This window comes from Lagopus muta, chromosome 5 (assembly GCF_023343835.1).
Source record: "Lagopus muta isolate bLagMut1 chromosome 5, bLagMut1 primary, whole genome shotgun sequence".
Classification (NCBI taxonomy): Eukaryota; Metazoa; Chordata; class Aves; order Galliformes; family Phasianidae; genus Lagopus; species Lagopus muta.
This window is the reverse complement of record NC_064437.1, coordinates 25,442,478-25,469,145: the sequence shown is the minus strand read 5'-3', so window position 1 is coordinate 25,469,145 and position 26,668 is coordinate 25,442,478. Positions and strand designations below refer to the sequence as shown.

At 46.7% G+C, this 26,668-nt stretch overlaps 1 protein-coding gene across 11 annotated transcripts in view; it reads left to right on the top strand.

Moving 5' to 3' along the window:
- The window catches only part of RASAL2 (RAS protein activator like 2), a 153,655-nt gene extending 130,497 nt beyond the window's left edge, over positions 1 to 23,158 (top strand). For 6 of the 11 annotated variants that reach the window (XM_048943782.1, XM_048943786.1, XM_048943784.1 and 3 more), the window contains 11 exons: positions 1,045 to 1,189; positions 3,691 to 3,835; positions 4,698 to 4,934; positions 5,606 to 5,807; positions 8,338 to 8,537; positions 8,993 to 9,854; positions 13,064 to 13,198; positions 14,274 to 14,476; positions 14,971 to 15,058; positions 16,423 to 16,453; positions 18,443 to 23,158. In XM_048943782.1, coding sequence (XP_048799739.1) covers positions 1,045 to 1,189; positions 3,691 to 3,835; positions 4,698 to 4,934; positions 5,606 to 5,807; positions 8,338 to 8,537; positions 8,993 to 9,854; positions 13,064 to 13,198; positions 14,274 to 14,476; positions 14,971 to 15,058; positions 16,423 to 16,453; positions 18,443 to 18,585 — 2,391 coding nt within the window. In that variant the 3' untranslated portion in view covers positions 18,586 to 23,158. The remainder of the gene's footprint in view (positions 1 to 1,044; positions 1,190 to 3,690; positions 3,836 to 4,697; positions 4,935 to 5,605; positions 5,808 to 8,337; positions 8,538 to 8,992; positions 9,855 to 13,063; positions 13,199 to 14,273; positions 14,477 to 14,970; positions 15,059 to 16,422; positions 16,454 to 18,442) is intronic. The other 5 variants (XM_048943785.1, XM_048943781.1, XM_048943783.1 and 2 more) reach the window with 3 other exon arrangements.
- The last annotated feature ends 3,510 nt before the right edge of the window (positions 23,159 to 26,668 follow it).

Here is a 26,668-nt window from a genome sequence, read left to right as displayed (position 1 = left end):
AAGAAGGTTTCCATGTCACAGCGTGGTGGTGCAGCTGATGTTTGCACCAGGTGAAAATGAAGAGTTTCCTTAAAAGAAGCAATAAGGGGTTGAAAAACAACAGGACTGCATGTGTTTTTCATATGTTCCTATTGTATCTCATTTGTTCTGTTTTTTTTTGCATTCATATGCCAGCACCACGTCTTGGTTTGTGTCCTTAATGGGGTTATAAATCCTTACTGTAGTGCTCTTCAAACTGCTGTCACTCAGCCTTAATTGATGTCACATTATTATGTTTCTTTTTTGTTTTGTTTTTGTTTTTTTTCCTTGGTTGCTTGGTTTTTGGGTGGGAGGGTTGGAAGAGTTTTAAGAGAGAGTGGTGATGAGGAGGAATGGCAGTTCCTCTCCTGGAGGACTTTGCAGGGGCTGACGTGGGCTGTAGTGAAACAGGAGTGTTTCTTGTGAAATGCTGCGTGTCCTTACTCAAGTGTGACTGTAGAACTGGACCCTGCATCAAGAGAGAATTCACTGTATCAAAACTCACTGATTGTTCCTGTCTGTGCCTTTGAGTACAGAACAAGTTAAGCCATACACAGCATCCCATCGATTTTTCTTCCCAAATCCTGAATCACTTTTCTGAGTCAAATTGTTGTAAGCATATGTTGTAAGCATACATGAGAGTTTGTGCAGCGCTTCCATTTTGGATTTTTAAATCCAAGGTTGTATGTAATATTCAATATTAAAACACAAACGTAAAATCATGGTTGCTTTCAGCAGTTATAAACAAACTGATGAGGATTTCTGTTCAGGATCTACACTGAAACACAAGCTTGGCATAAAGTTTTTCTTTGTTTCTCCCTTTATAAATTATGATTTATAATCTCTTTAAATATAATAAATACAAGAGGAGCTCTGGCTGTACAGGTAGCGTATGGATCCCTTCTGCCAAGCTGGGCAGTTATTTCAGTAATTCTGTCTCCTCTGCTTTTCCTTCCTTCTGGGCTTCAGCAGTTAGTCTGGTGTGAGTCTGGTTAAACTAACCTGCTATCTTACCTTTTCCTTCAGGACTTCTTGACGGATCTGGTGATGTCTGAGGTAGATCGCTGTGGGGAGCACGACGTCTTGATCTTCAGGGAGAACACACTTGCTACCAAAGCTATTGAGGAATACCTGAAGTTGGTAGGGCAGAAGTATCTCCACGATGCGTTAGGTAAGAATGTACCTCTTTGTCAGCTGTTTGTATTGCTTGATCCTGGTGCAGAGAACCAGTCAAGTATGGGCCTTGTGCTGAGACACAGGAGGTGATTGACCCAAGAGCTGCTCTAGTGATGCAGTTGGAATGGACCTTCCACACCCAGCATTTCTCCATAACATTATCCCTTGTTCCCACGCTGCATTGCCCCACATGTTTCTCAAGGTGTGTGAAGAGCCCTCACCACATGGATTGGTGACATGAGAGTCACAGCGTGTGTTCTGAGTTGTGCAGTGTGACTGAAGCTCTGTGCACCTCGCTACATTTAGCAGTGTGTGAGCAGCTATCCAGGCAGCAGAACACATGCTCTCTGTTCTTGATGCCTTTCCTCTCTGCAGAGGAAGATGTTCATTGGTGCTTGTAGGAGTAGCAGCCAAAGAAGGGCTAACTTGATTTGATACAGCTGCGTCCCTCAGCATGTTTACATCATGATGCTGCTTTTCTGGGTAACCTTTTGTATGGCTGGTGTTGGAGGGGTGTAGCAGCACAGTTACTTTGTGAGCAATGGTGATTGTTCCACCTCTCCTATGGCCAGGTTTAAAAAAGGGTTTGTAACCGTGGGAATGGAGTACTTTGTGTGTCAGGAGTGAACCTGCTATCAGGTGCAATCCAGTTAGGTGGAAATTCCAGGCACAGGTATGAAGTATGCACTCCTTGTGTTGAAAAAGCTTCTGCAATGACTTCAGGACGGTGCCACTGCCTTGGGAATTATTGTATACACAACTGATAACTCCAGAAAGAGGGCTAGAAGGCACGTGTCCCTCTCTGGTTAGCAGTTACCACCTTCCCACCATCTCTATTACCCAAGATTGCACAGTGAGCCTCCCATCCCATTGTTGTTTCTCGGATGAAGAAAGCTTTGGAAACTGATACAAGAGGAACAAGCTGAGGGCAAAGCCAAGTTCCACGCCACATCCTTTCATAAAATAAAACACCAGCTTGCTTTCCCAGCAGTCTTGATTGTTGTCAGCAATCTCAGATGCTGGCAAGTCATCAAGGCAATAACTGGCTAAGTTAGTGCTGCAAGGGTCAGGATAGCTGGCTCTGTGGTTGTGTGTGTTTTGGCTGTCCTGGTATCTTATTCTCATGATGGAACCACTGAGCACCATCCCAGTCCTGAGCTCTCAGTGTGGACAGGCGAGCAGAGGACTGCTTTGTGCTGTAAGACTGGAAGCCGTAGGCACAAGAGATGGAAAATCCCTGGAGGCCATCCAGCCTGTCTGTATCCCAGGGCAAGGTTGTTCACAGCAGTACTGATTCTTAGTCAAGTTTTCAGTGTGCCCAGTCGGTTTGCTCAGATGCCACGTTCTTTGAGATAATTAACAACGCTGTGCTCAGTGTTAGCTCTGCTGCATTCATAAGTGCTTTTTAATATGTGATAAAGGCAGGGCCTTGTGGACCACAAAGAGTAAATTTCAAATGTGGTTAAGCCAAAAAAATATACCCAGCAAACAAGAGACGAAACAGAGTTGGCTCACACAGAAATGATGCCGAAAGGTTGGCAATTAAGTGATGTAGATGCCCTCAGCAGAAATGTTTTGGATCCCAACAAAAAAGCTTAAGATGTGCGACCTGCTTTGGTTGCGAGAACACTGCTGGCTTCAGGTGGGGGGGGAAGCACTGAGGGTTTGTGTGAAAACAAAGCAAGAAGAAACAAAGGCCCCTTGCACAAACAAGCCTCTTGGTGTTAGCTTGCAGCCAGCAAGATCATCTGAGGGGATGAACTCAGAAGGCATTGAATAACTAAAGGAATGAATTAAGGGGTTTGCCTTGTGATTGGCATGCTACCATAGATAGGAAAAACAGTAAGTAGCTCATTCCAGCTCATTAAGGGAACTTCACCTGTTTCTGTGTCCAGTTTCCATTGTGACACTGTAAGAGAGGGATTTTGAAGGATGAGGGTTATGAAAATGCTGTGAGATGCTGACGGAAGAGAATACTGGTAGTACTTACCTAGTCCTCTTACTGAAGTGCAAGGGGACACTTCAAAATTCAGAAAACAGTAAATTTAGAATGAAGAAAAATAAATAACATTGTCAAATATATTTCCTGAAGAAATTCTGAAGGTAAATAGCGAAGGTTCATTTCTGAGGCTGTGGATAATCATATGATTGATAATACAGTCGGAGTACAGAGTCGAATCCTGTTCTCCAGGCTATAAATGCAGCGTCTGCCGGGGCTACGGCAAAGCCGTCCTGTTATTGTGCCTGGGTGTGGGGGCAGTGAGGGCACGGCAGGCTGAGGCATTAGAGCAGCAGTCGTCTGATCTGCTACAGCAAATGCTGGCCTGAAAGAGCTGGGAGGAGCTGTGTCCCTAACAGCTGGTGTCTGGAGACTATTGCAGACACGGAGAGGAGAAGAGGCAGTTGCCAAGGAAAGGCATAAACAGGATTTAAAGGTGTGTCAAGGAGGCTTCTCGTGTAATTACCCCGGTTTGTCATCCTCTTCCTTTTGTCCAGGGGAGTTTATCAAGGCTTTGTATGAGTCAGATGAAAACTGTGAAGTGGATCCCAGCAAATGTTCATCCAGTGAATTAACAGACCATCAGAGCAACCTGAAAATGTGTTGTGAGCTGGCCTTCTGCAAGATTATCAATTCCTACTGGTGAGGCATCTCCCCTCCCCTTCTCCCCTGTTAGGTCATTTGCTCAGGAGGTGCCCCTTCCTCCTCTACAGGTGGGAAAACAGTTGTACAGGGAAATAGCATAGACCTTCCAGTAGATCTTCCAATCCTGCCCTTGTTTGTTGTCACTGTCTTACTGTGTGAGGAAGTACCACAGGTGGAACTCAGCCCCAGGCCAGGGTGCTGCAGTGCAATACACCATACCTACTGCAGCTTCTGCTGGCATGCTGTGCCGAGGGAACTGCAGCTGGGAGAGAATCCGGTGAGAGCACTGCAGCTGAGTTTAGGCTTGGGATAAAAAGCTGAAAGTTCAGATATTCAGGGAAAAGCTCTCAGCCCCTTCAGATCTGTAAAAATGAGCAGGAAAACACAAGGATGGAGGAAACGTTGCCCAAGAGCTTTCTGTTAGTCTCTGTTTCTGAGTGCCATTGCAAGAAGGGCCTTTCTGCTTCGAGGGGAGCACGTGTGGAGCACTGAGCGAGGTTAACAAGCCAGATAACAGTTGTAGTCATGGAGTTCAGTTTGGTTCAGTTTGTTTTTCATATTCTAACACCGTGTTTGCTCCCAAGTAGCAATGGATAGGTAGTTCTTAGCTTGTAAGTCAGCATCTGAAAAGGGCTTAGTCTAATAGATATTAAAAAGGATGCTTTAAAGAGTACTTAAGTATCACCAGATTAAGTGAGCATCCAAGAATAGATGCCTAATGACATTTCCTAGCCTAGGGGAGACAAGAGACAATAAATAAAGCCGATTACAATTTCTCACAGATAATTGTTTCAGGTGATTGATCATTGCTATATCTCATTGCCCGTGCAATTTTACGTCCCGGTTTATTCTTTTTCAGCGTGTTCCCTCGTGAGCTGAAGGAGGTGTTTGCATCTTGGAAGCAGCAGTGCCTGAGCAGGGGCAAGCAGGACATCAGCGAGCGGCTGATCAGTGCCTCCCTGTTCCTCCGCTTCCTGTGCCCCGCCATCATGTCCCCCAGCCTCTTCAGCCTCATGCAGGAGTATCCCGACGACCGGACATCGCGAACGCTCACGCTTATTGCTAAAGTCATTCAGAATCTCGCCAATTTTGCTAAGTAGGTGGTGACAGTAAAACTGAAGTTTGTGCCCCTAGGGCTGCAAGCGACCGGGGGGTGCAGTGGAGTGAGGAGAGCAGGGCTTGGTAGTCGAGTCTGCACACAGCAGGTCGAAGTCAGCTTTAGAAATGGAAGAAAGTTCTCGCTTAGATGTGAAGCCTGTTCCCCTTGGGACACCTCTTCACACGCAGATTTGGGCTGTGTTGAATTGTAGAGGGACACCGTATAAACCCAAGAAGAGAGTTGTGCATTAGCATGTCGGTGTGTATTCTGTTTCTAAAGAAGAAAGACTGTTCCCACTGAGGAACTTGACTTTCCCCTTCTCCTCCTCCAAAATTCCCAGCTGAATGGTAACAAGGGCATGTCTCTTGCAGGGGAGGAAGTGCAGAGAAGGGGAGGAGCAAACAGATTGCTGTGGGAGGGAGAGATGGGCTGAGCCCCTCGTTCGTATCACAACCAGTGAGTTACTGGTGTTTAAACATGGCCAAAAGCAGTGGATCTCTTAAATGGTGTCCCCCACTCTTTTTTTTCCTCCCAGATCTGATCTTTAGAAAGGGAGATCTAAAGTTAAGTGTGTAAATAACTGTCTGCAAGCTCTCGTGCTGTATATTTTGTACAGAAGATGTACAGAAGATGTTGACTGGATGTTCCCCCACTCTCCTTTCTTGCAGGTTTGGTAACAAGGAAGAGTACATGGCTTTCATGAACGACTTTCTGGAACATGAGTGGGGGGGAATGAAGCGATTTCTCCTGGAGATCTCTAATCCAGATACCATCTCAAACATGCCTGGATTTGAGGGCTATATCGACCTGGGCAGAGAGCTCTCAGTTTTGCATTCCCTCTTATGGGAGGTTGTGTCCCAACTTGATAAGGTAAAGCAGGCTGGAGGCCTGGGAGGGTGAATCCGGTGATTGTATCATAGCAACTGTAAACACTGGGAAACATCAAGGGAGCAGCTGAAGCCTGCACTGGGGATAACTTATTCAGCAGCTTCAGAGAGGAATGTGTGATAGTGGTGTTTCACAACTGTTCTTTCTCTGATTCTTCATCAGTGAAGTGGTTGGCTCCAGCAGTAGTGCAAACATTTTGCAGAGCCTGAAGTAAGGCTGGATGTTAAAAGTGGAGAAGGCAGCACTTAAAAATGGGCCTGGAATTCTCTGAGCAGCCAGGTTCCTTATAAGTGATCTGGGAAAAAGGGAGGGAGAAGGGCGTTCTGGGCAGAAAGTGAAAATCTTGTAGCCCTTGTCGATGATCCTCTGGTGCAGGAATGTGCTGGCCAGGCAGAACACATTCGTGTTCAACTCCTGATCCAAAGCCAGCTGAGATGGTCTCATTTCTGCAGTCTTCAGATTAGGTTTTAGTAGATAAGAGGGTGCCATGTAAAGAGCTGGTTCGACTCTCAGCTTTATCCTGTAACAAAGGCAGAGTGCTTTCTGCCTCTGCATCACGCTGGGATCAGATGCCTTTTCCAGACTCTGTTCTGCTGATCACAATAGATGCTCATTGCCAGCAGGAAGCATCGTTTCCATTTAGCTGTAGAGAGAGAAGAGGCGTTTGTTTGCTGCGTGGCTTTCCATGATCCCAAATCATTAAAACCTTGATAACAAAGGTAATTGATAAGGATCAAAAAAGTCAAGCTGTCCTTCATTTTCTTTTTTTTCCATGGAACTGTTCCATATGTTAACTTCAGAGCTGCATTATTTTGTCCGTATTCCACTTATATCATTCTGTTTCTTTTGAAACTGGAGAGGTGAGGTGAGGCAGTGCACTCTTCCTGTTTTATTACTCTCAGGCTTGCCAAAACAGTGATTTGTTGGGTATCTCTTTCTTCACAGTACATTCTTTAAAAGAAAAGTGAAAAAATCTGAGCTTGTTGCATCAGAGTGAACAGAAATGTCCTTGTCTTGAAAAGACAATGCGTATTAATTGTCATTGGCTCACAATTTATGGCCTTGTTTGCCCCTTTGGTTCATACATACGCACAGCGTACGTTCAGAATGTCACAGGCAGTAAGGTCTGCTTTAAAGGCAGCTCAGCAGCCTTAGGAAAACAAGCAAAGGGAGCACTCAGAAGACCATTTCCTCCATTTCTCTAGGCTGCGCTGAACTTATGAGCGCCAGTCAGGTGTCAGGTCGAGAGAAACCCAGCTGCAGTCTTTAGAACTGCAAATGGATCCTTGCATTCAGTTCCTGTGAGCTGCTCTTGCAATGCAGAGAAGAGGGGGGAGCCACACCTGGCTGGGCCGTCAAAGCAGATCTGCTTTGCCCTTTCTGTGGGTTAGATGCACAGATCTGTCCTAACAGTGGTTTGCTAAAAGAAGAATTAAGGGGTGAAGTTATGTTGCAGTGCTGCTTTACTGCAGGTAATGACTGGGAAATGATGTGAGGTCAGCTCTGAGATTTTAATAGACACAGAAGTAGTGCTGGGTGTTAGTGTCTGTAAAGATACCTCTCCTTGGAGTCAAGCTGACTGAATATCTGCCTGCAGGAGAAATACGGATGTCTTTGAAGGGAGCTGTTCTTGTGGCAGGGCTTTACCTAATGATAAACCTCCAGCATTTCCCCTTCTTCCTTCAGAGCCACGAGCCTGAAGATGCCCTGCAGGTGGTATAGCCAGTGACCCAAAGGGAAAGAGAGGCAGCCTGAATGAGCAGCCTTCCAGGGTCGGCTGCCCTCCCCTAAGCCCAGCCAGCACTGAGCAAAGGGTGTGTACACCTTTAATCCCAGGCTGATGTGATAACGTGGGGATGAGGATCGCTGATGCTTTCATGAAGTTACTCTTAAGTAGGGAAGAACGCCTTAGTTTTTGATAACAAGTTGCTACGGAAGTTGGCATCGGTGCAGGATGCCAAAAGGCAAATGAAAACTTTCCCTTTTCCCATCTCCCCCAACCCTTGCAGCCCTGCCATGATCCCCGTGAATGCCGCACACCCCTTTGTCTGTTGGCATGCATTTCCTTCACCACATGACACCTTTTGCCTGGAAAGTTCCCCCACCAGCTGAATCTGTAGTCTGCGAATGCCCTTTAATGAATAGATACCATAGTTTTCACTTTGACCTCACCCAGCCTGGACTTAGTTCGCTTTGCATGAGAGTTTTGCATTGGAATGGCTATAGTTTTGTTTTGTTGAGCATGATTTTTTTTTTATTTTTTATTTTTAATTTTTGGAGGTCAATCCTAATTTCTTTTCTATTTCCTTTTCTTTCCTCAATGTCTGCTGCACCCCGTTTCGTCTCCTCCATCCATCTCGTCGCCGTGGTCACCCTGCTCCGTAACACTGCCTTACGGTCCTGGCACACCCACACACAACCACCCACCTTCCTTCCTTCCACCTCCACCCCTCCGCCTCTGTGCATCGTTATCAAAAACTGGCGGATGTCGCGGTGCTTGTTGTCCAATTAGGGTGAAAATTCCTTCCTACAGGCGACCGTGGCAAAACTGGGACCTCTTCCTCGTATTCTTGCTGACATCACCAAATCAATGACCAACCCTACGCCAATACAGCAGCAGCTGAGGCGTTTCACTGAGCACAGCTCTAGTCCAAACGTCAGTGGCAGTCTCTCCTCAGGGCTTCAGAAGATATTCGAGGACCCCACTGATGGGTAGGTAACAGCCCGAGCCTGAGGGGAGACTGGGGGCACGGGGAGCTGATAGGACCGGCTCGCAGCTACGTCTATGGGAGCTTCACACAGCTCCTGTTAGGTTCTGAGATGTGCAAAGCTTTTGTGCAGGGTTAAAGGGCAACAGGAACCTCTCTGAAGTCTTGCTGGAAAGGGAGGGGTGTAAGGGGGGGATTTGGTGGGAATAGTTTGTGTTCCACCTGTGAACAATAAAGATTGAAGCGCTCTTGAATCGAGCTTAATTTTCAAAGATGCAAGCGGTAATTAAGGAAGGCTGTGTTCTGACTTGAACACAGAGAGCTCATAAAAGGAAATCCAGTTCCTTGAAGCTTTTGGAGTAGAGGGGAGGTTTGATTGAGGTAAAGAGGTTTCTCTGGGACAGATCTCTGAGGGTCTTGGCTGCTTAAAAATTAACCAAACTCCTTTCTGCTCCGCAGTGACTTACATAAACTGAAGTCTCCAACCCAGGAAAACATAGATGGATATTTCAGGGGCAAGACCTTGCTGTTGGTTCAGCAGGCGTCCACCCAGAGCATGACTTACTCAGATAAGGACGAAAGAGAGAGCATCTTGCCCAACGGACGTAGCATCTCCCTCATGGACCTGCAGGATCCCCACACCGCTCACAGCGACCACGCTTCCATGATGCACGACGTGCCTTTGCGCTTGGCCGGCAGCCAGCTCTCTATCACCCAAGTGGCAAACATCAAGCAGCTGTGGGAGACTCAGAGCACGCCCCAAAGCGCACCCCAGGTGAGGAGGCCGCTGCACCCAGCTTTGAACCAGCAGGGCAGCCTCCAGCCTCTGTCATTCCAGAACCCAGTGTACCACCTCAACAACCCACCCGCGCCCATGCCCAAGGCCTCCGTGGACTCCAGCTTGGAGAACCTGAGCACCGCCAGCTCCCGGAGCCGAAGCAACAGTGAAGACTTCAAGCTCAGCGGGCCCAGCAACAGCAGCATGGAGGACTTCACCAAGCGCAGCACGCAGAGCGAGGACTTCTCTAGGCGGCACGTGGTCCCAGATAAGCACGTCCCCATCGCCTTGCCCCGCCAGAACAGCAGCAGCCAGGCGCAGATCCGCAAAATGGACCAGGCTGGCTTAGGGGCCAGGGCCAAAGCGCCGCAGTCGCTGCCGCACAGCGCATCCCTGCGCAGCACGGGCAGCATGTCAGCCGTGTCGGGGGCTGTGGTGACTGAGCCCGTCCAGAATGGCAGCCGCTCCCGGCAGCAGTCCTCGTCCTCTAGGGAGAGCCCTGTCCCGAAGGTGAGGGCCATTCAGAGGCAGCAAACACAGCAGGTAAGGAAAGTCTCTGCCCAGGCGTTTCATGCTCTGGTATTCAACTGATCGCTGTGTTGAATGTCAAAGCTTTTTGGTGCGGCTCTGCTGCCCAGAGCCGTGGGTGCCCCGTCCCTGGAGGTGCCCCAGGCCGTGGATGGGCCCTGGGCAGCCTGAACTGGGGAGCAGCCAGCCCACAGGGTGATCTTTGAGATCCCTTCCAACCTAAGCTATTCTGTGATCTAAATTACCTGAGTCGTACTGGCTGATGGTGGCACGCTACTGGCCACAAATTGCCGACTTGTTACCATTACAAACCCAGCAGACCTAATTTACCTATTATTTTGGATGCTTTTGTACAGAAGCTTAACAAAAATGTTTTTCATTTACTGAGGCAGCAGCACGGCTGCTGAAAGAAACAGAACTTGAACATTTTCCTAAATAATAAAGTAGCGGAAGCTTTGTTCTAAGTCATAGTTAAGGTTGCCGGGAGTGAATGCATTTGCCCTGTGGTGCTGACTTAAAAGCAAAGCTACCTAAAAACAGAGGAATAAACAAAGACTAAATATCCTGGAATAAAGTGCTGCCAAAATAATAAATAATTAGAGGTGTCTTAAGTGTGGAGAGACCTGCATTTCGCCATGATCCACCAACCTACCACTGGCCCCAAATAAGTACTGCTTTTTCATTAATCATCCCAAACTGAGTAATGCAAACACTTTCTGGAAAGGAGTGTTTACGTGTACCAATTCCTAATGCGTTTTATCAGTTGCTGGTAGGCAGCTGTAAATCACGATTTTCCTGTCAGAAAGCCAGCATTCCCTTATCCTTAAAAAAAAATCCTGTTTTGATTTGCTGTGAATGAAAAGCATTTGCCAAATTAGTGCAATATTAAAGAGAAAAAGAAGTATCTAAATGCTTGACACTACAGAGAGTGTAGGAAGTGTCTTGACTGTGGGTCAGAGGGAAGGTGGTTGGTGTTAGTAATGTCCTATAGCCTATGGCTAGGCAGGGAGAGGCTCTCCAAGGCAACACCTGTGCAGTTCCTTGGGTTGAATGTATTCTTCTGTGGTCACTGCAGGAGTAAACATGTGGGGCTTTGATTTACCTGACCTGCTTTTGAAGACCTTCTGTGAAGGATGCTGCTCTGCACACAGGCACGAGGGAGGAGTTCAGCTCCAGAAAGTCACAGTCACTGAGGCTGCACTGTGCTGCCCATGCAGCTACATCCCTGCTGGAGCAGAAGCACTGCTGCAGGCATGGTTGCGCAGGGGAAGCTTTGGGCTTGTAAGGCAAAGCTGGCAGAGGAATTCTTTTGCCAGCACAGGCTCCTGGAGGCTTTGCTGCTGTCCCTGCTGGCGTAGCTGTCTTGGCAAACTCCCCTGAATGGTGCAGTTTAAAGGAAGACAGTCTAACTGGTGCCTGGGAACCAAGAGCAACCAGGGCTCCAGAACTGGGGTACGAGATCAGAAGCAGTGAATCACAAAGCAAAGGCTGCTATGCCAAGTTGCTCATACCAGAAACGTAATTACTCATTGTTTGAAGTGCTTGCATTTGCGTCCTCCTTTTGAGTGTGTATTTCACATTCAGGCATGGATGGGGTGACAGGTTAAGTACATTGAGTACAACAGAGCCTAGTGCAGAGATGGTAGGAAATGTGCAAGCCAGGAATGACTTCCCTCTGTCCTAAATAAATCCATTACCTGTCCTTGTTTAGCATCAAAGCGGTGTGTCTGCAGGTATCTGTGTGCTCCGTAGCTGCATCGATACCTGCAGCTATGCCTGGCTTCAGGGCAGGCTCCTCCCCATCCCTTGTAGCAACGTGCATCTGCTTATTCTCCCACTCTCCTTCCCGTGCTAATTGTTGGCACTGGGTGCACAGGAGTACTTGCTCCTACTTCAGAGAAATCAATTTGTTCTTTCCTTCCCCACACCCCTGCGAAGTGCCTTGAAGTGTGCCAAAATGAGAGGCCAACATTTTTTTTTTTTTTTTAATGCAAATTCCACTGCATTCTTTTAATTGCAAATCGTGTTGTGGAATTCTGTTCTTGTTTAATAAAAGAAAGAGCAAAAAGAGACGTTGGGCATGTTCTTTCCAGGCATAGCTTTGTGGGCGTTATAATTATTAGACTCTGTTCTCCACAAGTCCCATTTGTTTCTGAATGCAGAGCGAGGCCCTTTGTTTGCTGGGAGAGGTCAGCTTTTGCCTTCCATTTCCATTTAGTAGGTAGGTGGGAACAGAAATGTCAGCGTGTTCCTCTGGGAGGGAGCAAGGAGGGGAATTGGTTCCTAGCAGGCATTTCTTTTTTTCTCCTGTAAATCATAAACCTTTAGCATCTCAAGTGCTCGCCAACCTCCTGCCCTTCATAAGGTCTCTGAATGTGGCTGCTGGAAGCACACAGCTCCTCACTGAGACACTGACCTCTAAATGGCCACGCCACGGAGCAGCCCTCACTTTGTGCAACTGGAGGCGGCCTGCTTGGGCACAGAGTGAAGCCACAGATGGGGAAAAACTTGGTCTATCGCGTTTCTCAAAACCCAGAGACAGCGTTGCTCTTTCAGGGGTAGTTATGCTAATTTCTGGGCTTATGAACTTGTCTTTGTCTGCGAGAACTGCATGGAATTTTGACCAAGCTTCCCCCAGCCGGATGGAGAGTTTGGGGTTTCTTTTTGCAGCTTCCTTTCCAGACTCTTTTAGACAGCCGTCCTGGTAAGCACTGCTGGCCCTGGGTCCCTTTCATGGCTGTGGCTGGGTGCGATGCTGCAATAACCCTTGGAAATCTGATAGGCATCCCCATGTTAATGGCACACCTCTTGGCACTTCTGAGTACCACCATGCTGATTTCTGCCTGCAGCTCTGCAGCCCTTCGCCAGCCCCTGCCTGTCTGATCTGAACCAGCCGCACATGGGGTTCATTGCTGCATTTTCTGCAAGAGGAAACCTCACATTGAGAAGATCCTATTGAAAGTCTAGCAAAGGGAAGAAACGGATGTGAATGTGATCTGGAAATGAGATTTTTTCCAGAGAAGCTCACCTAGACAAAGAATATGTTTTCTCAAGTGTGCTGGTTTTAGAGAGATTTCAGGGAGGATGAAGTATCTTTGCAAGATGGGTTTTGGGGCTGTGGAGGCTGACAGATCCATGGGCGTTTTTCTCCTCCAAATAAACTATGTTAGAGCTGATTTGGATGTGGTTTCTTTGAAAAATGCTTACAGGTGTCTCTGCTGCAGGTCCAGTCGCCTGTGGACTCGGCCACAATGTCACCAGTGGAAAGAACGGCAGCGTGGGTCCTCAATAATGGGCAGTATGAGGAAGTGGAGGAGGACACGGAGCAGAACCCAGATGAAGCCAAGCATGCCGAGAAGGTATCTTTCATTCTGTGTGGGCAGATGCAAGGGCTGCCAGCAGGTCCTGCCCATCCCACAGCTGGATGCAGAGCAGCTGACAGGTGCAGCCATGCCAGTCATACCTTCAGAACCAACCAGGCTGTGTGGGCATGGCTTCGTGCTGCACATGCTGTCACACTGAGGCACAGTGCCGTGCTGTGGATGAGCACACTTCCAGGCTGCAGCATATCAGGTGGCTGCACGTGGACGTAGCTCAGGGCTCATAGATGACAGGCTCGTATTCAACGTTTGCTTGCATCATGAGTCACGCTGCGTAAGTGCATTTTAGATCCTGCTGATGTTATTATTTTGATGACAACATCGTAGCTGCATTATTCTGTTGCTTTTTTGTGCTTGTGAAGTCTTTTAGTCATCGTGACATTCCATTTGAAAAAGAAACAACAACATGATTGTTAATTCTAACTGAGTATAGTTCAGGATTTGCAAAGTGATTGTGCAAGTCTTAGTTAAGTGCAGTCCTCCAGTAGGTTCAGATTCACCAGCACTCACATTTTGTCCTGGGCTCCTCCTGAGGTGGACACCTGTCATTGACATGGCTCAGTATTTCTGTACTAATGCAGAAATGGTTATCCAGTATTAAGTGGAAGGACAAAACTTCAGCCTTGTGAGCAATATGAGCTGCCTTCAGCCTGGAACAAGTGGTTTCATGCCTTGGTCCTGAGGAATGCACTGTTGGGGTGCTGCAGTAGCCCAGTGTTTGATATTTCTGCTGTTAGCAGCATCTGTCTGGGAACTCCTTGGGTCTGGAGTGACTGGGGATGTTACCAGCCCGGACTGAGGAGCCACATCAGAGCCATCTGATGCTTAGTTTGTGCATGAAATCCTGCAGAGTGGCAATAACATCATGCTGAATGGGAGCTTCCACGCTCCTTTGTCAGCGGTTGGCCGCAGCTGTACACTTGTCATTTACTTCCATGGCTGTGTTCTTAATGAAAAAAGCGTCGGCTCTAAACAGCAGCAGAAAAGTATAACAATCCAATCTCTTCGTTTCCCCTTTTTCACTGATTCTTCCCTTCTTTCTGTCTGCCTGCAGTACGAACAAGAGATAGCAAAGCTGAAGGAACGCTTGAAAGTGTCGAGCCGCCGGCTGGAGGAGTACGAGCGGCGGCTCCTGGTGCAGGAGCAGCAAATGCAGAAGCTGCTGATGGAGTACAAGTCCAGGCTGGAGGACAGCGAGGAGAGACTGCGCAGGCAGCAGGAGGAGAAGGACAGCCAGATGAAAAGCATTATCAGCAGGTGAGGCTTGGGAGAGTTTGGAACTGTGTAGGGCAAGCAGCTCCCCTGCGCCTTCTGCTCTCTTTGGCACTAAGGAAGGTAGAGCTGCATGGGTGGTTTGACATCTCTGCAGTGGTGCTGCCCTGCCTTGGAAGTGAAAAAACTGAGATATGGATATGGAAACTCGCCTCAGGTTGCCAAGAGAGTGGAGGAATAGGTGCAGGAATTTGGAAGGCTAGTCTCTGCTGTACTTAGAACTGGTCTCTTTGCTTTGTTTGGAATCAATACTGAGGCTACATTCTCCAGAACAGCGGTGTGTTTGGCTGTGTCCGTTTTGCAAGTACCAGGGTTAGCCAGTTGGGAGCATGAGATGGATAAGTAACCTTCCTGGAGTGCAGCAGAATTCTGTTCCAGCAGACCAGGACAGTCAGAAGTCAAACCAAGAGGCCAGAGTACCTCAAACACTCTGGAGTAATGCTGAACTGTCCTAATTTATAATTCTTTTTGTGCATCAGGCTCATGGCAGTTGAAGAAGAACTGAAGAAAGATCATGCAGAAATGCAAGCTGTCATCGATGCAAAGCAGAAAATTATTGATGCACAGGTAAGGAGCTCAGAATCCCCAAGAACTAAGTGTTCTGTGCATAGAACCCATTATTTTCTCCTATCGTCTTGCCCCAACATTGCTATCTAGCTCCCAAGCCAGTACTGGCTCATGGTGTTGCACATGTGACCTACTGCCTTCTAGGAGAGTTGTGTTTTTTGATTAATGCAGACTGCACTGTCTGACTCTGGCTTTTGAGAAAGCCTGGCAACAAATCACAGGACTGACTGCTTCTCCAAAATCTTTTCTGTTTTTATGAGATCCCAGGGGGGCAAAGGAATAGCGGTGCATTGTGTAGACATCGTTCCAAGTGTGGGCCTGGGAACTCTGGAGAAGCTGTGCTTCATACCAGCATAGTTGGACTGCCATGTGCATGCATCTCAGCTATGCGAGCTAAAAGCACGGCTTTGAATGTTCCTGTGAAGACAAGAGAATGCTTGCCATGGAGCGTTGCCCAACGTAACCCCATGTGTGGCATTTCACCCCATCCGACTGTCTGCGTCAGTCTTGGAGAAATGCCCCCTCTGCCACAAACTGCAGTGCTTGTCTCAGTGGACACGAGGTAGCTTTGGGACCTCGTGGGCAATGCATGTGGGTGTATCGTGTGGGATCATGTCAGCTTTTCTTCTGTGTCTGTGCTGATCCCAGAGAGCAAAGCTTGTCCAATGGAACCCGAGACTGGTTTGGTATCTGCCTGCCACCCTGTGTTTGGAGGATGTCTTTCCTGCTCCTGGGTTTTTCAGTAGTTTCAACTACAAACTTGATGAATAGATAATCTCTCAAAATTGCCTTATTTCAGGAATAACCCCAATTGTTCCAGGAAGTTGTTTCCCTCGGTTGAATGCTGTTAAAGCTAGATTCAGAACAGGTCCACCAGAGGAGCCCACGTGTTTGCTGAGTAGCATAGCAATCCATCTAAGTCACATCTGGAAGATTTTTTCATAGCCTGTGATTCCCTTGGTACGGGGATCTAGCAGGGATTAGACAAGAAGAGTTCTTTATCATGTGCAGTTTGTGGAATGGAGTTGGAACCTGGCTTATCACATCTGTTTGAAGAGAGGTTGCTGCAAGGAAACCTGGGTTTTTTTGTGCTTAATGACATGACCACAAGATGCCTTTCAGGTTTAGCTCTTTAGTGTTCAGGTGCAGCACCCAACACAACCCAGAGCACAAGGGCAGCCCTGTCCTCAGCACTGTTCACACCAGCTCTGGGCAGTGCCTGCTGTGCACAGCAGTGCCAGAGGCCCTCCAGGCTGACTGAGAGCCCCCACTGAGCAGAGGTCTGGCAGCACTCTCCTTGGAGCTGCAAAGGGTACTGGCCCAGTTGCTATTGCAAGTGACATCTTCGCTGTGTTGAATTACAGGTCATTAATGGGAATGAGATAATTCAAACAGGCAAGTAAACCCAATCAGTTCTCTAGCTGAGCAGCACCCAGTCCTGGCCCAGTGCACTGACCTCCTACCCATTCCAGCTCCTCCCACTCCCTGTGCCCAATTCCTGTGTGTTAGATGTGTCGGATAGGTTGTGTTTTCCTTCGAGTGAGAAGATGCCTTTTCTCACTGAGCTCATTTTCCAAACGTAGGTTGCCTGCAGGCTGGTACAGAGCACTCACCAGTGCCAGAAAATCACCAGCCTTTTACTTTCAACAATGTGTAAAGACACTCCTGAGGAAGAAATTTTAATTTTGAAGTACGTATTCCAAGTGCTTACTGGAATAATGTACATATTGGAAATTTAGTCCAAGGAGGAGGAGTTTTAACTTGTTGAAGAGCACATTTCTGCAAAGGCAGTTGTTTTTTTCACTGGATTTATTTTGGCACTGAGGAAAGGTTAAGGCCCTCATCTCCTCCATGGCCAGCACTCACAGCTTAGGGGAAGCAGCAGGGTGCTGGGGTGGGCTGCAGCCTGCCTTCCTGTTTATTGACTTCTGCCTTCTTCTCCATTTGCTCTGCAGTACAGAGATTGGTCTCTCCAGGGCTGCAGTGTAAGCAATAGTTACATTCTGCTTTGTTTTTGCACCCAACCATTTACCCCTGTGGGGAGGCCCCTTGAGGAAAGCAGGCACGGTTACAGCAGTACCACGCAGCCACTGTGCCAGGATGGCAATCTCAGGGGGCTGTTTGTAGACCTACATCTCCTCAGCAGTTTGCCTGAACTGTCCCTTAATGTTTGTGCCTCCTATACATCATTTTCCTTCCATTTTGTTTCTTAAATGGGCTGGACAGAGAAGAGTTCCTACATGCTACTTTTTTCATTCAAGTAAGTTAGTCATTTTTCCTTCTCAGAGTGAAAAACACAGTTGGCTGGTAGCATGGACAGCGTGTGGGCCTGCTGCCATTTCTGCTGTTGCTCTGTGTGGCTGCATTTTTAATTTATTTTTTAGAGAAGATGAAAACTGCCATTTCTAATTGCACCAGTAGCTCTTTAGCTTGACCCTTTAGAGCTGTATCTCACTGCATCTAATCTAGTTGTTATGAGGCTGGGTTTTGCTGATGGGTTTTTAGGGTTTCTTATGATAAATTCAGTATATATCTGTTAGCTCTGTGACTCCTCTTGCTAAAAGCAGAGGCTGGAAGAACCAAAACTGGGATGTGGGAACCCAGGATTGAGTAGAGCCCGGGAGCCGCTCTGAGCTGGAATGGGTCTAGGAGCAGTGTGTGTTCAGTGTTTGTTCTTTGTGTTCTGTCCATGGCATCTCCCCCTCCACCCACATCGCCCTCTTTCTCCTTCACCTCGAGTAACCCCTTAGTTGTAGCTTTTGGCTGCTTCTCTGTGTTGCTATTGCACCCTCACTCCTGCTGGTGACTGCAGGCTGCCATCATTTGCTTTTTTTTTTTTTTTTCCATTTGATTTCAAACATACCATCGGTTTATTCTGAGCACACTCCATCCCAACTGCAGAGACGATGGCCATTAGATACCACCTGCACTTTTCTCTGCCAGATGAAACCGCCACTTTTATTTTCTGCTGCCTGTTTCTGTTTTTTCTAACGCATTAAAAGGAAATATTGGCTATTGTTATTAACGCCAGCACCCGTGCCCCCCTTCTCCCCCTTCCATGGCAAAACGCTGCATTTCCATCTGCCTCGGCTGGAGGCTGTCTGGAGAGAGCTCACCACGTAACTCCGACTCACCATCACTTCCATCATGCCTAAGGCCAGGAGGGCCCGACGGGCACAGCCCACGAGGCCACGCCAGCCCAAGAAAACAGAAAGAGGCAGACATCCCATCATACCACAGAATGTTAGCTGAGCTGCCTCGGCCTAGAAATCATCCGGAGACGCTGTCTCGGCCCCAGGTCCTGGAAAGGCCCGTAAGGCAGGTTGTGGGGCAAAGGCAGTTTGTTCGTGAAGGAGCGCTGACGCTGTGGGCTGTTTGTTGCAGGAGAAGCGGATCGTGTCCCTGGACTCTGCCAACACGCGGCTGATGAGTGCCCTGACGCAGGTGAAGGAGCGCTACAGCATGCAAGTCCGCAATGGCATCTCCCCCACCAACCCCACCAAGCTTTCCATCACGGAGAATGGTGAATTCAAAAACAGCAGCTGCTAACTGGGCAGACGCTGCCGGCCATCTTCCCAGGAGAAGGGCAGGAGGGAGCGGACTCGAGAAACTCCACCGACGGCCCCTCTTCCCCGCCAGGTTTACATGTTGCTGCTAATAAAAAGAAAATAAGAACGAACTCTGAACGGTGGGCTTTAATTCCCCACTCGAGGCCAGGAGAATCGGGCTCCCGAGAACAAGTCCTTCCATATCACTGTGTAAATAGGGGGAGCTCTGGGTCATGTACAGAAAACGCCAATGTAAAATACCAAAAGGAAGTGAATACTGTAGATTTTTTTTTTTAATTATTGCTATTTTTATTATTTTTTTTTTCCCTCTTGTTGAAAGCACTGCAGTCCTTGGAGAAGGAAGAGGGGAGTGTGAGTGCATGTGTGTTGTGGGTGAGAGAGCTGAGATGTGGGTTACATTAGATAGCAGCTGTATATATCAGGCTGACTGATGCAGGTGCATGAATGGAGTGAAATAGCAGTGAAATGAATTCTGTAACAGAACTCATCCTCTGATTTTATCCCTCTCTTCTCTAGTTGTCCTTTATCCGAATGCCAACTCAATAGCAAATGTTTTAGCAAGAAAATTGGCTCTTGCTGGCTCCTGTACCTGCTTTTGGTGGGGCTCCAGCAAAAACCAAAATTCTGAACAAGGTAAAATCTAGGGGCAGCAATCTTGTCTCCTTGCATTTGTACAGTCAGGCTTCCCAGCAAACAGACAGAGGGAATCTGCAGTTTTCAAGGTAGGATTCTTTTTACCCTCGTTGTAATGCAATTTGTATTTTCTGTTTTGGGAATTCACAGACCTGTAAATACTTTTTTTTTTTAATAATTTCAATCCAGTCTTTACTTTGTGCACCATGCAGCGACACCCTGAGTTATTCCCTGCACTCCATCAGAAGCAATCAGGTCAATGTTCTGAGGAAAGGGCTAACCAAAGGGCGCCCGTGCCCAGCCAGTAGAGTTCTGTCTGCAAAACTTCAGTTTTCCTGGCAGATCTCTTCAACTCTGTCCTGTTCACTTTCACTGTTTCAGCCACCAGCTTAGTCAGTTTAGTTCCAGTTAAAGGCAAGAGCTTCCATTTCCACTGAAATTTGCCTTTCTCTGGATATTTTTAAGGGTTTTGTTTCAGAGTTCTTTACACTCTTATTTTTCTTAAGGAATTTTGACTTAGCTTTCATCTCTTAATTATTTTCAGTTGCATTTCGTAGAAGCATATTTACAGGCTGTATGTCAGTGCGTGTATCATTACAAGTACAAAGTGACCTTCTCGTGGCAGACTGTCAGCTGGTAAGAGATAAACAACAAATGGCACAGTATTGTCAGTTCTCATGATTTCATGCCCCCATACTTACTTTGATGTCCTCCTAGAAGACTGAAGTCAAGAGGTGTTTGGGTTATGGGTGCCCTGGGTTATGTCTAGCAAAAAGGAACAAGCCAATGAGATGAATGTGGGGGTACCTGCCTGAAATTGTGTAGCCTGGGCCAAGGAGGAGGTCAAAGCTGATTATCCTTCCTGGCCTCAGTTTACGATTCTCTAGAATTGTACTACATTAAAAATGTAGAGGTTTCTAAGTCAGTTCCATAACTGCTTGAAATGGGCCCGTGTTGCCCTGAACATGAAGGACTGGCAATACAGAGGCTTCAAATTCAGTGTCTGTTGTGGAGTTTGTTTGTTGTTTGCAAATAAATTAATCTCTGTGGGCAAACTTCAGTTTGTAACACAGAACGTTAACTGTTCTACCTTGGTTATGGTGAGTTGAGATGCTGAAGTTAAACACTGTCATACAAGTATGTTACATTTCTAACCATAGGTACATAGAGACCACATACCCTGCACTGTAAGAAGGAAGATGCTTTCACTTACATCTGAAGGAGACCTGTCTGCAGTGAGTTGGGGTTTATCCTCATTGCTCAGCTCTTTCCAGTCGAAGCCTCTCTCTGCCTGCCAAATGTGACTTGGTCCTATAGGCCCAATAGCATCCTTGTCCACTTCTTGGTGCTCAGTAGTGATTTCTTTTCAGTACTTTCAGGATTGTCTTCCTTCTCTGGGTCACTACTGACTCTGATTTGATCCTCCAAGTGTGCCCTTCCATTCTCTCTCCTTTCCTTCCTCCTCTGTGCATCACAGCCATAGGCACTCTATCCAGTGTCTTGTGAGTAGCTCTTTTACAAGAGCAACCCCTTTTTCAGTTGAGTATTTGTGTGTGATTTGCATCTCCCCTTTGCTGTGTGCTGTAATTTCACAGCTGTGTCCTGGGAAGTTTGTTCCCAAAAGTAGCCTTTGCAGGTGGACATGCGTATTGCTCATTTAACATGCAGTGCAGACCATAGGGTGCTCTGTCACTGATACAGAAGAGCAAGAAGTCACGTGAATGCATTGACTAGAGCAAGGCAGAAGCAGGTATGTTATTCTGACAGCATTTGTCTAACATGAATTTGAGAAATGCATTGCACCAGAACTCCCCACCTTTCCAGTCTTCCATCAGACATTGCTGCCTGAACTGTACGGTTCAGTGCTGTAGACTCCAAGAAATCCACTTTGGTTTCTGCAGAAAAATGCAATAGTGGCAACATTTTAGTCCTGGTTTCTATAGAGGGGAAATGATACCTGTTGATACATGAGCTATTTGGGGTGTATCATTCTGAATAATGTACCTTCTTGTGTGCATTTCTTAAGCTTATGAACTGGGAAGAGCTGCTGTTCTGAAAGAATGTGACCCATGCTATCATCCTCTCAGCTTGTTGCTATTCAATTCTATTTCTTTTAATTGCTATTAATTCAATTTCTACCCCAAAGTGCAAAATGTACTCCTCTGTCTCCTTGTACAGAGGAGAAGCTGCCCGTTGGCCCGAAAGGGGGTGAAGGTTGTGGACTCACAATGCTGCAAACTAAAATTGATGAGCTACAGTACAAAATGTTATGTTCCTGAGTTCTGCAGGCAGCTGTCTCTCCTAATTTGTCACCAAGCAGCTTTCTAGAGAAATTTTAAGCTACTTTAAGCTGACAGTATGTGAAAATGCCAGCTTCTGTTCTGTCCAGTCTGATAAAATTCAAGTGGTACTGAACCACGTGGCAGCCAAAGAGCTCTGCCTCTTTTGGAACAAGAACCCTACCTGGGCCCCATCTCATTCTTTCTGTGACTAACAGCCAGTGGGTCTCTGCAGCAATGAGTGAGAAGGTAAACAGTGGAAAAATGCGATGATAAGCATTATAGACTGTGGTTCATACATCCAGCAAATTGATCAGGCTTTGCTAATGCTATTGCGAGCAACTGCTGCTGTCATTTAGAAACAGCTAAGTAATAAAATGTAATAAGCTGTCAGAGTAATACTCCTGTATTTCTAGGTGTGGGGCAGGAATGCTCCCCATCTCAGTCCTTGTTGGCCATCACTCATTGCTGTTCTAGGACACTTCCCTGACCACAGAGCCACTCAGAACGGAGCAAGCACAGCCATGTCCTGTGAATGCCCGTTCTTTGCAGCTCAAGGAGTTCTCACCTTTTTGTAAGGGAAATAGGCAGAGTTCACATCCAGAAGTACCAGTTGTGATATCCCTGGTGCGTTGGAAATGGGCAGCTACATGTCAAAGCACAGATTCACACAGCTCCACTTCTTACAGCTTTCATTTGCAGTGGAATAAATTTAAGCAGGAGATCCAGAGCAGCATGGAAAGGGATGTGTATGCTTTCAAGTTAGAGAATATGAAGGGTGACAGTCATAAATTCTGTGTCCATCCATCAGAGAAATGGATTTTACTCTCTGTTCTTGCAGTTGCTTTGGGTTGGCTTAGGCTTTTTTTTTTTTCACCATATATTAATTTCATGTTTTAATGCTTTCTTTAACCACCAGCTTTTAACTTCATCTGCAAACTCAATGATTGAAGTCAGTCGGTTTTACAGCAGTGCCTGTGGAGTGTGCCAGCAGTGTCTGTGTGCTCAGATTGCCGTGTGTGTATGAATTCTGCTTGTGTTCTGCAAAATGTCTGTGTCGTTTCTGGAGAACAAGTCCTGTCTGAGTTGAACCATTCAGTGTAAATAATAATAAAATCTTGCATTAGTTGGTCAGCCACAGGTATCCAGCTGAGCATGACAGAGCAAAAGGGTTAAATTTAGGCTGATGCTCTGGGGTGTTTCCTTCTCTACAGTCAGCTGGCTCCCAGGAGAGAGAGCTTATCATTGCAGGTCATGGCTGCCAGGAATCCTACCTGTAAAAATAGATTTTCTGTCTCAAGGGCCTTAATAAGAATGTTATTACACAGAACTGTTTTGCAATGATAGCTCTAAATAATTTATTTTTTATTTTGACAAAGTACACCTTAAGAAGTAATAAACTTGTTTTCTCAAGCCGTATTTTTATGCTAGTAGCACTGGACTGTTTGGTCTCTGAGATCCATTTCTGCATTTCATTGCCTGGGTTTGTTCTAAAGAAGATTTATTTTTGTTCTGTGAATAATTTTTGAAGGTTCTTGTAATATGTACAGATATAGATACATTTGAGGTCTTTTATTGATATTCCTACAAAGAATACAAATAAACTTTAACTTTAAACAGTTTGGACTCAGTAAACATGTGCTGCTTTCAAGTTCTGCTCTTCGTGTGCCACCCACTGCCAGGAAGCAGCTGGTGCTGCAGAGGGAGAGAGCGACAGGCTGTGGAGACGTGGAGAATCGCTCTGCTTCTCTGGGGCACGGGGTTTTTGTGTGCAATAGGAAGCAGTGAAAAGAGTTACGGGAATTAATTAACGTGTTTCTGCCTCTCCGACTGGCAATGTGAATGTGATCAGCCCTACTTCTTTTCTTGCTCAATCCCTGTTTTCCAGGTGGCCGTGCACCAGCCCAAAGCTGCAGGCATACAGAGGAACGTTTAGTCACAGGTTTCATGTCAGGTGCTGGATTTATCCTTTCATTTGTATGTGAAATTTTGTTATAGTAGGAGAAAAAAAGACCATTATTGAATGTAAAATCTGCAAATCTATTACTGCCAGTAATTTTAATGGTGTTTTTTACACGCTGCTCTGTTTTTCCATAGCTTTTCAGCCTGCAAAACACACACACAGACAACTTCTATCTGCTCCTGTCTACCTCCACCCTGGCCCTGCACTTTGTTCCGTTTGAGTCCCCTACATGTTCTGCCTTGTTTGTGCTTAGGCTGTAAGTTTTTCATGGCAAGGGTTGTCTCCTGCATGTTGGTACAGAACCCAAGCATGCTTCTGGGCATGAGGGCAGCACAAACAACATCGCTGAAGAAGATGCATCTGTAAATTCCCACACCCATGTCCTGTCCATGTTGTCAGCATTCACCCAGGAGTTTCCTGCTTTCCTGTGGCCATTCCAAGCAGTGCCCCACAAGGGAAGGCAGGTCCAGCTGCCAAGATGTGGACAGACAAACAGAGGCCCGTGAGGCAAGGGGTATGATGGGATGTAGACTTGGTGTGGGGCTGTCATTCAGTATTGTGCTTTCTGTTGTGGTTTTGGGATGGGGGAGCTGAAAATCTAACTGGGAGAGGGATGAGCAGGGAAAGGCAGGGCTAGGAGGAGAGAGGAGGCAGCATGAGGGTGTGCTGGATGAAGCAGGGGAAGCAAGCTGAAGGAGAGCAGGAGCACTGTACAAGGAGTTGGGATGGCACTAGGAAAACACAACCAAAGCTATAGGAAGTCCAGGCTTTTCTGTGTCTGTCCCAACGTAATTGAAAGAAGTGTTGCATCCTTCTTTGTGTGTTTGATTCTGATTTGCCTTGGATGTACTCCATACTTCCACTGTGCAAATCTCCTTTGTGTAATTGTGCAAATTCTTCACTCATTTCTAGATGTTCTGGACAACACGTGGGGTTCTGCAGCACTCCTGTAGTTCACCTGCTCCAGTTGGGAGATTCTTCTGAAGAAACTCCCCCCTAAGCCTCCTCCTGCCTGAAGGATGCAAGTGTGAAACCTTTGATGATGATTTCCTATGTGCAAGAAATGTGTGCTGCTGCTTTAAGTAAGCAGCAGCTGCTGTTTAAATCCATTAGCAGGTGGAATACCAATTTGCTTACGCTGAGATAATTAGTCTCATGAGAAGAGAGTCCTTGCTCTTACTACAACCCATCTCGCATTGCCATCCTTCACCTTTCTCATAGTCCCACAGATTAAATGTCCTTATGTCTCCAGAAGGTGTATTAAATTCCTGCTTTTTGCTCTTTGAGGTGGATCAAATAGCTTGCTTGTAGACATGAAGCCTGGCTCCCCTCAGTTCTTCTTGCAGGAGAGTGAATACCTTGTCTGTACTGAGCTCCATGGGAACATGTAATCTGCTGATGCAACTGGAAATGTGAGTTCTGTGGACCTGAATCCACTTTCCAGTATACTGAGTCAGCCCAGCTCAACAGCAGAGCAGCTTTGGCTGAAGGAGAGAAATTACTATCAATACTGCAGGCTCCAGTGTAGCTGGCAGGAGCAGGGCCCTCAGTACAGAGGTTCTCCACACCTCTAGGTTCTTCTAGCTTTGTTGTATGACCTTAAGGGCAGTCACCTTAATAACGGGGAGAAAGGGATCTTGAGGGACAAATGCCTGGTGTTGGCACTGCCAGTGAAGAATGATGATGACAGAAGCTAATGCAGAATGAAACACGAGCTGTACAGAGATGAATAGTGCTTCTCGTTCCTCCTCTCTGCTTTCCAGGCATCTGCTTGCAGCAAGATACCGATGCAGTTCTTATTTGCTTGGCAAGCAGGAAATCCTGCTTGCAGTGAAGGAGGAAGAGCTACAGCTAAGTGGTAGCTGCATTTATTCATCCTGGACCCTACCTGAAAACAGTTCATGCACTGTTACTGTAGGAGTGGCTGTTACGTTGATGGGAGGGATGCTTTGCCTCCCTAAGCCCACTACTCTTTTATATTCTCCCAGTTTTTAGAATCATGTGGGATAAAATCAATTTTTGGAATTATGGACTCACTGTATTTGCAAACAGATAACACTAAGGCATGTAATCAAACAATTGCTGAGAGTCACACAGCTCATGAAATCTCCTGATCTGGAACACAGTGCTAGGGGAAGGAGGGGAGATTCGCTGGTTGCTGTTTTCTCTTTCTTAGAGGGTAGGCTTTCCTGCTGGAGCCCCAGGCACTGCTCCCCTGCTTGGCAGCTGGCTGACACCCTGTGCACATTCAGCAGCTGACTGCTGTGCATAAAGTCAATTTGCAGAGCCAGCGTTGTCTCTATAAGGAAGAATTGTCCTTAGAGGGACAGTAGCCAGGAATGTCCGGTAAAAAGCTGCTTTGTAAAGGCTTTTTAAAGGTGATGGGTGGATTTCAGTTCTCTTTTGTCGGGGAATTAACTTCTGCTTCCCGACTTCACTGGAATACCTGGGAGCACCAGCAGCATCCCCTTTGGCCCCACAGTGCACACAAACTTGTACCTCTGAACACGCGTGCCTTTTTCCCTTTATCTCACGTGTGGTTAAACAGTCCGTGTTCACTGTTCAAAGCTTTGCTCTCCAGTAGAATCTCAGCATGTGCTGGTTCCTTTAGCACTTTCAAAGGCCTCTCTTCAGGACTCCCCTGAAGGGAAAGGCAATGAAAGACGAGAACTGATATCCTTTCTCCTGTTGGCACCAGAAACCACCACAAACTGCTGTTTTATGTGGCTGGATGTCTTTTAGGCTCAGGAATCATTGAAGAACTCGGATCAGATCAGAACTCTTATAACTGGGATTAAGTGGAGGGCTCTCTTTCAGATTTTTCTCCATCACTGGGAAACTGTGAACGGTAGTTCCCTGCTATGCCAAGATCTGTGCTTTATAGGGCTGTGTTTAAAAAGTCATTGCTACAGCAACCAATAAAGCTAGAAAATCTTATAAAGCATGCAGCATCTCTTTTGGGATTGATTGAAGGGCAGAGAAATTGCTGCTCCCTCAATAACATGGGTGGCTTTTTGTGGGCTTTTTCTTTTCTTGAAAGAAATCCATTCCCTGTGGGCAGATTCCAGATCGTGGCTTTGGCAAAATACGGAGCTGAAAAAGGAAAGTCCATCTGCCCCAACTGCTGACTTGACAACTGTGATGCTGGAGTAAGCTGCCTTCCTAA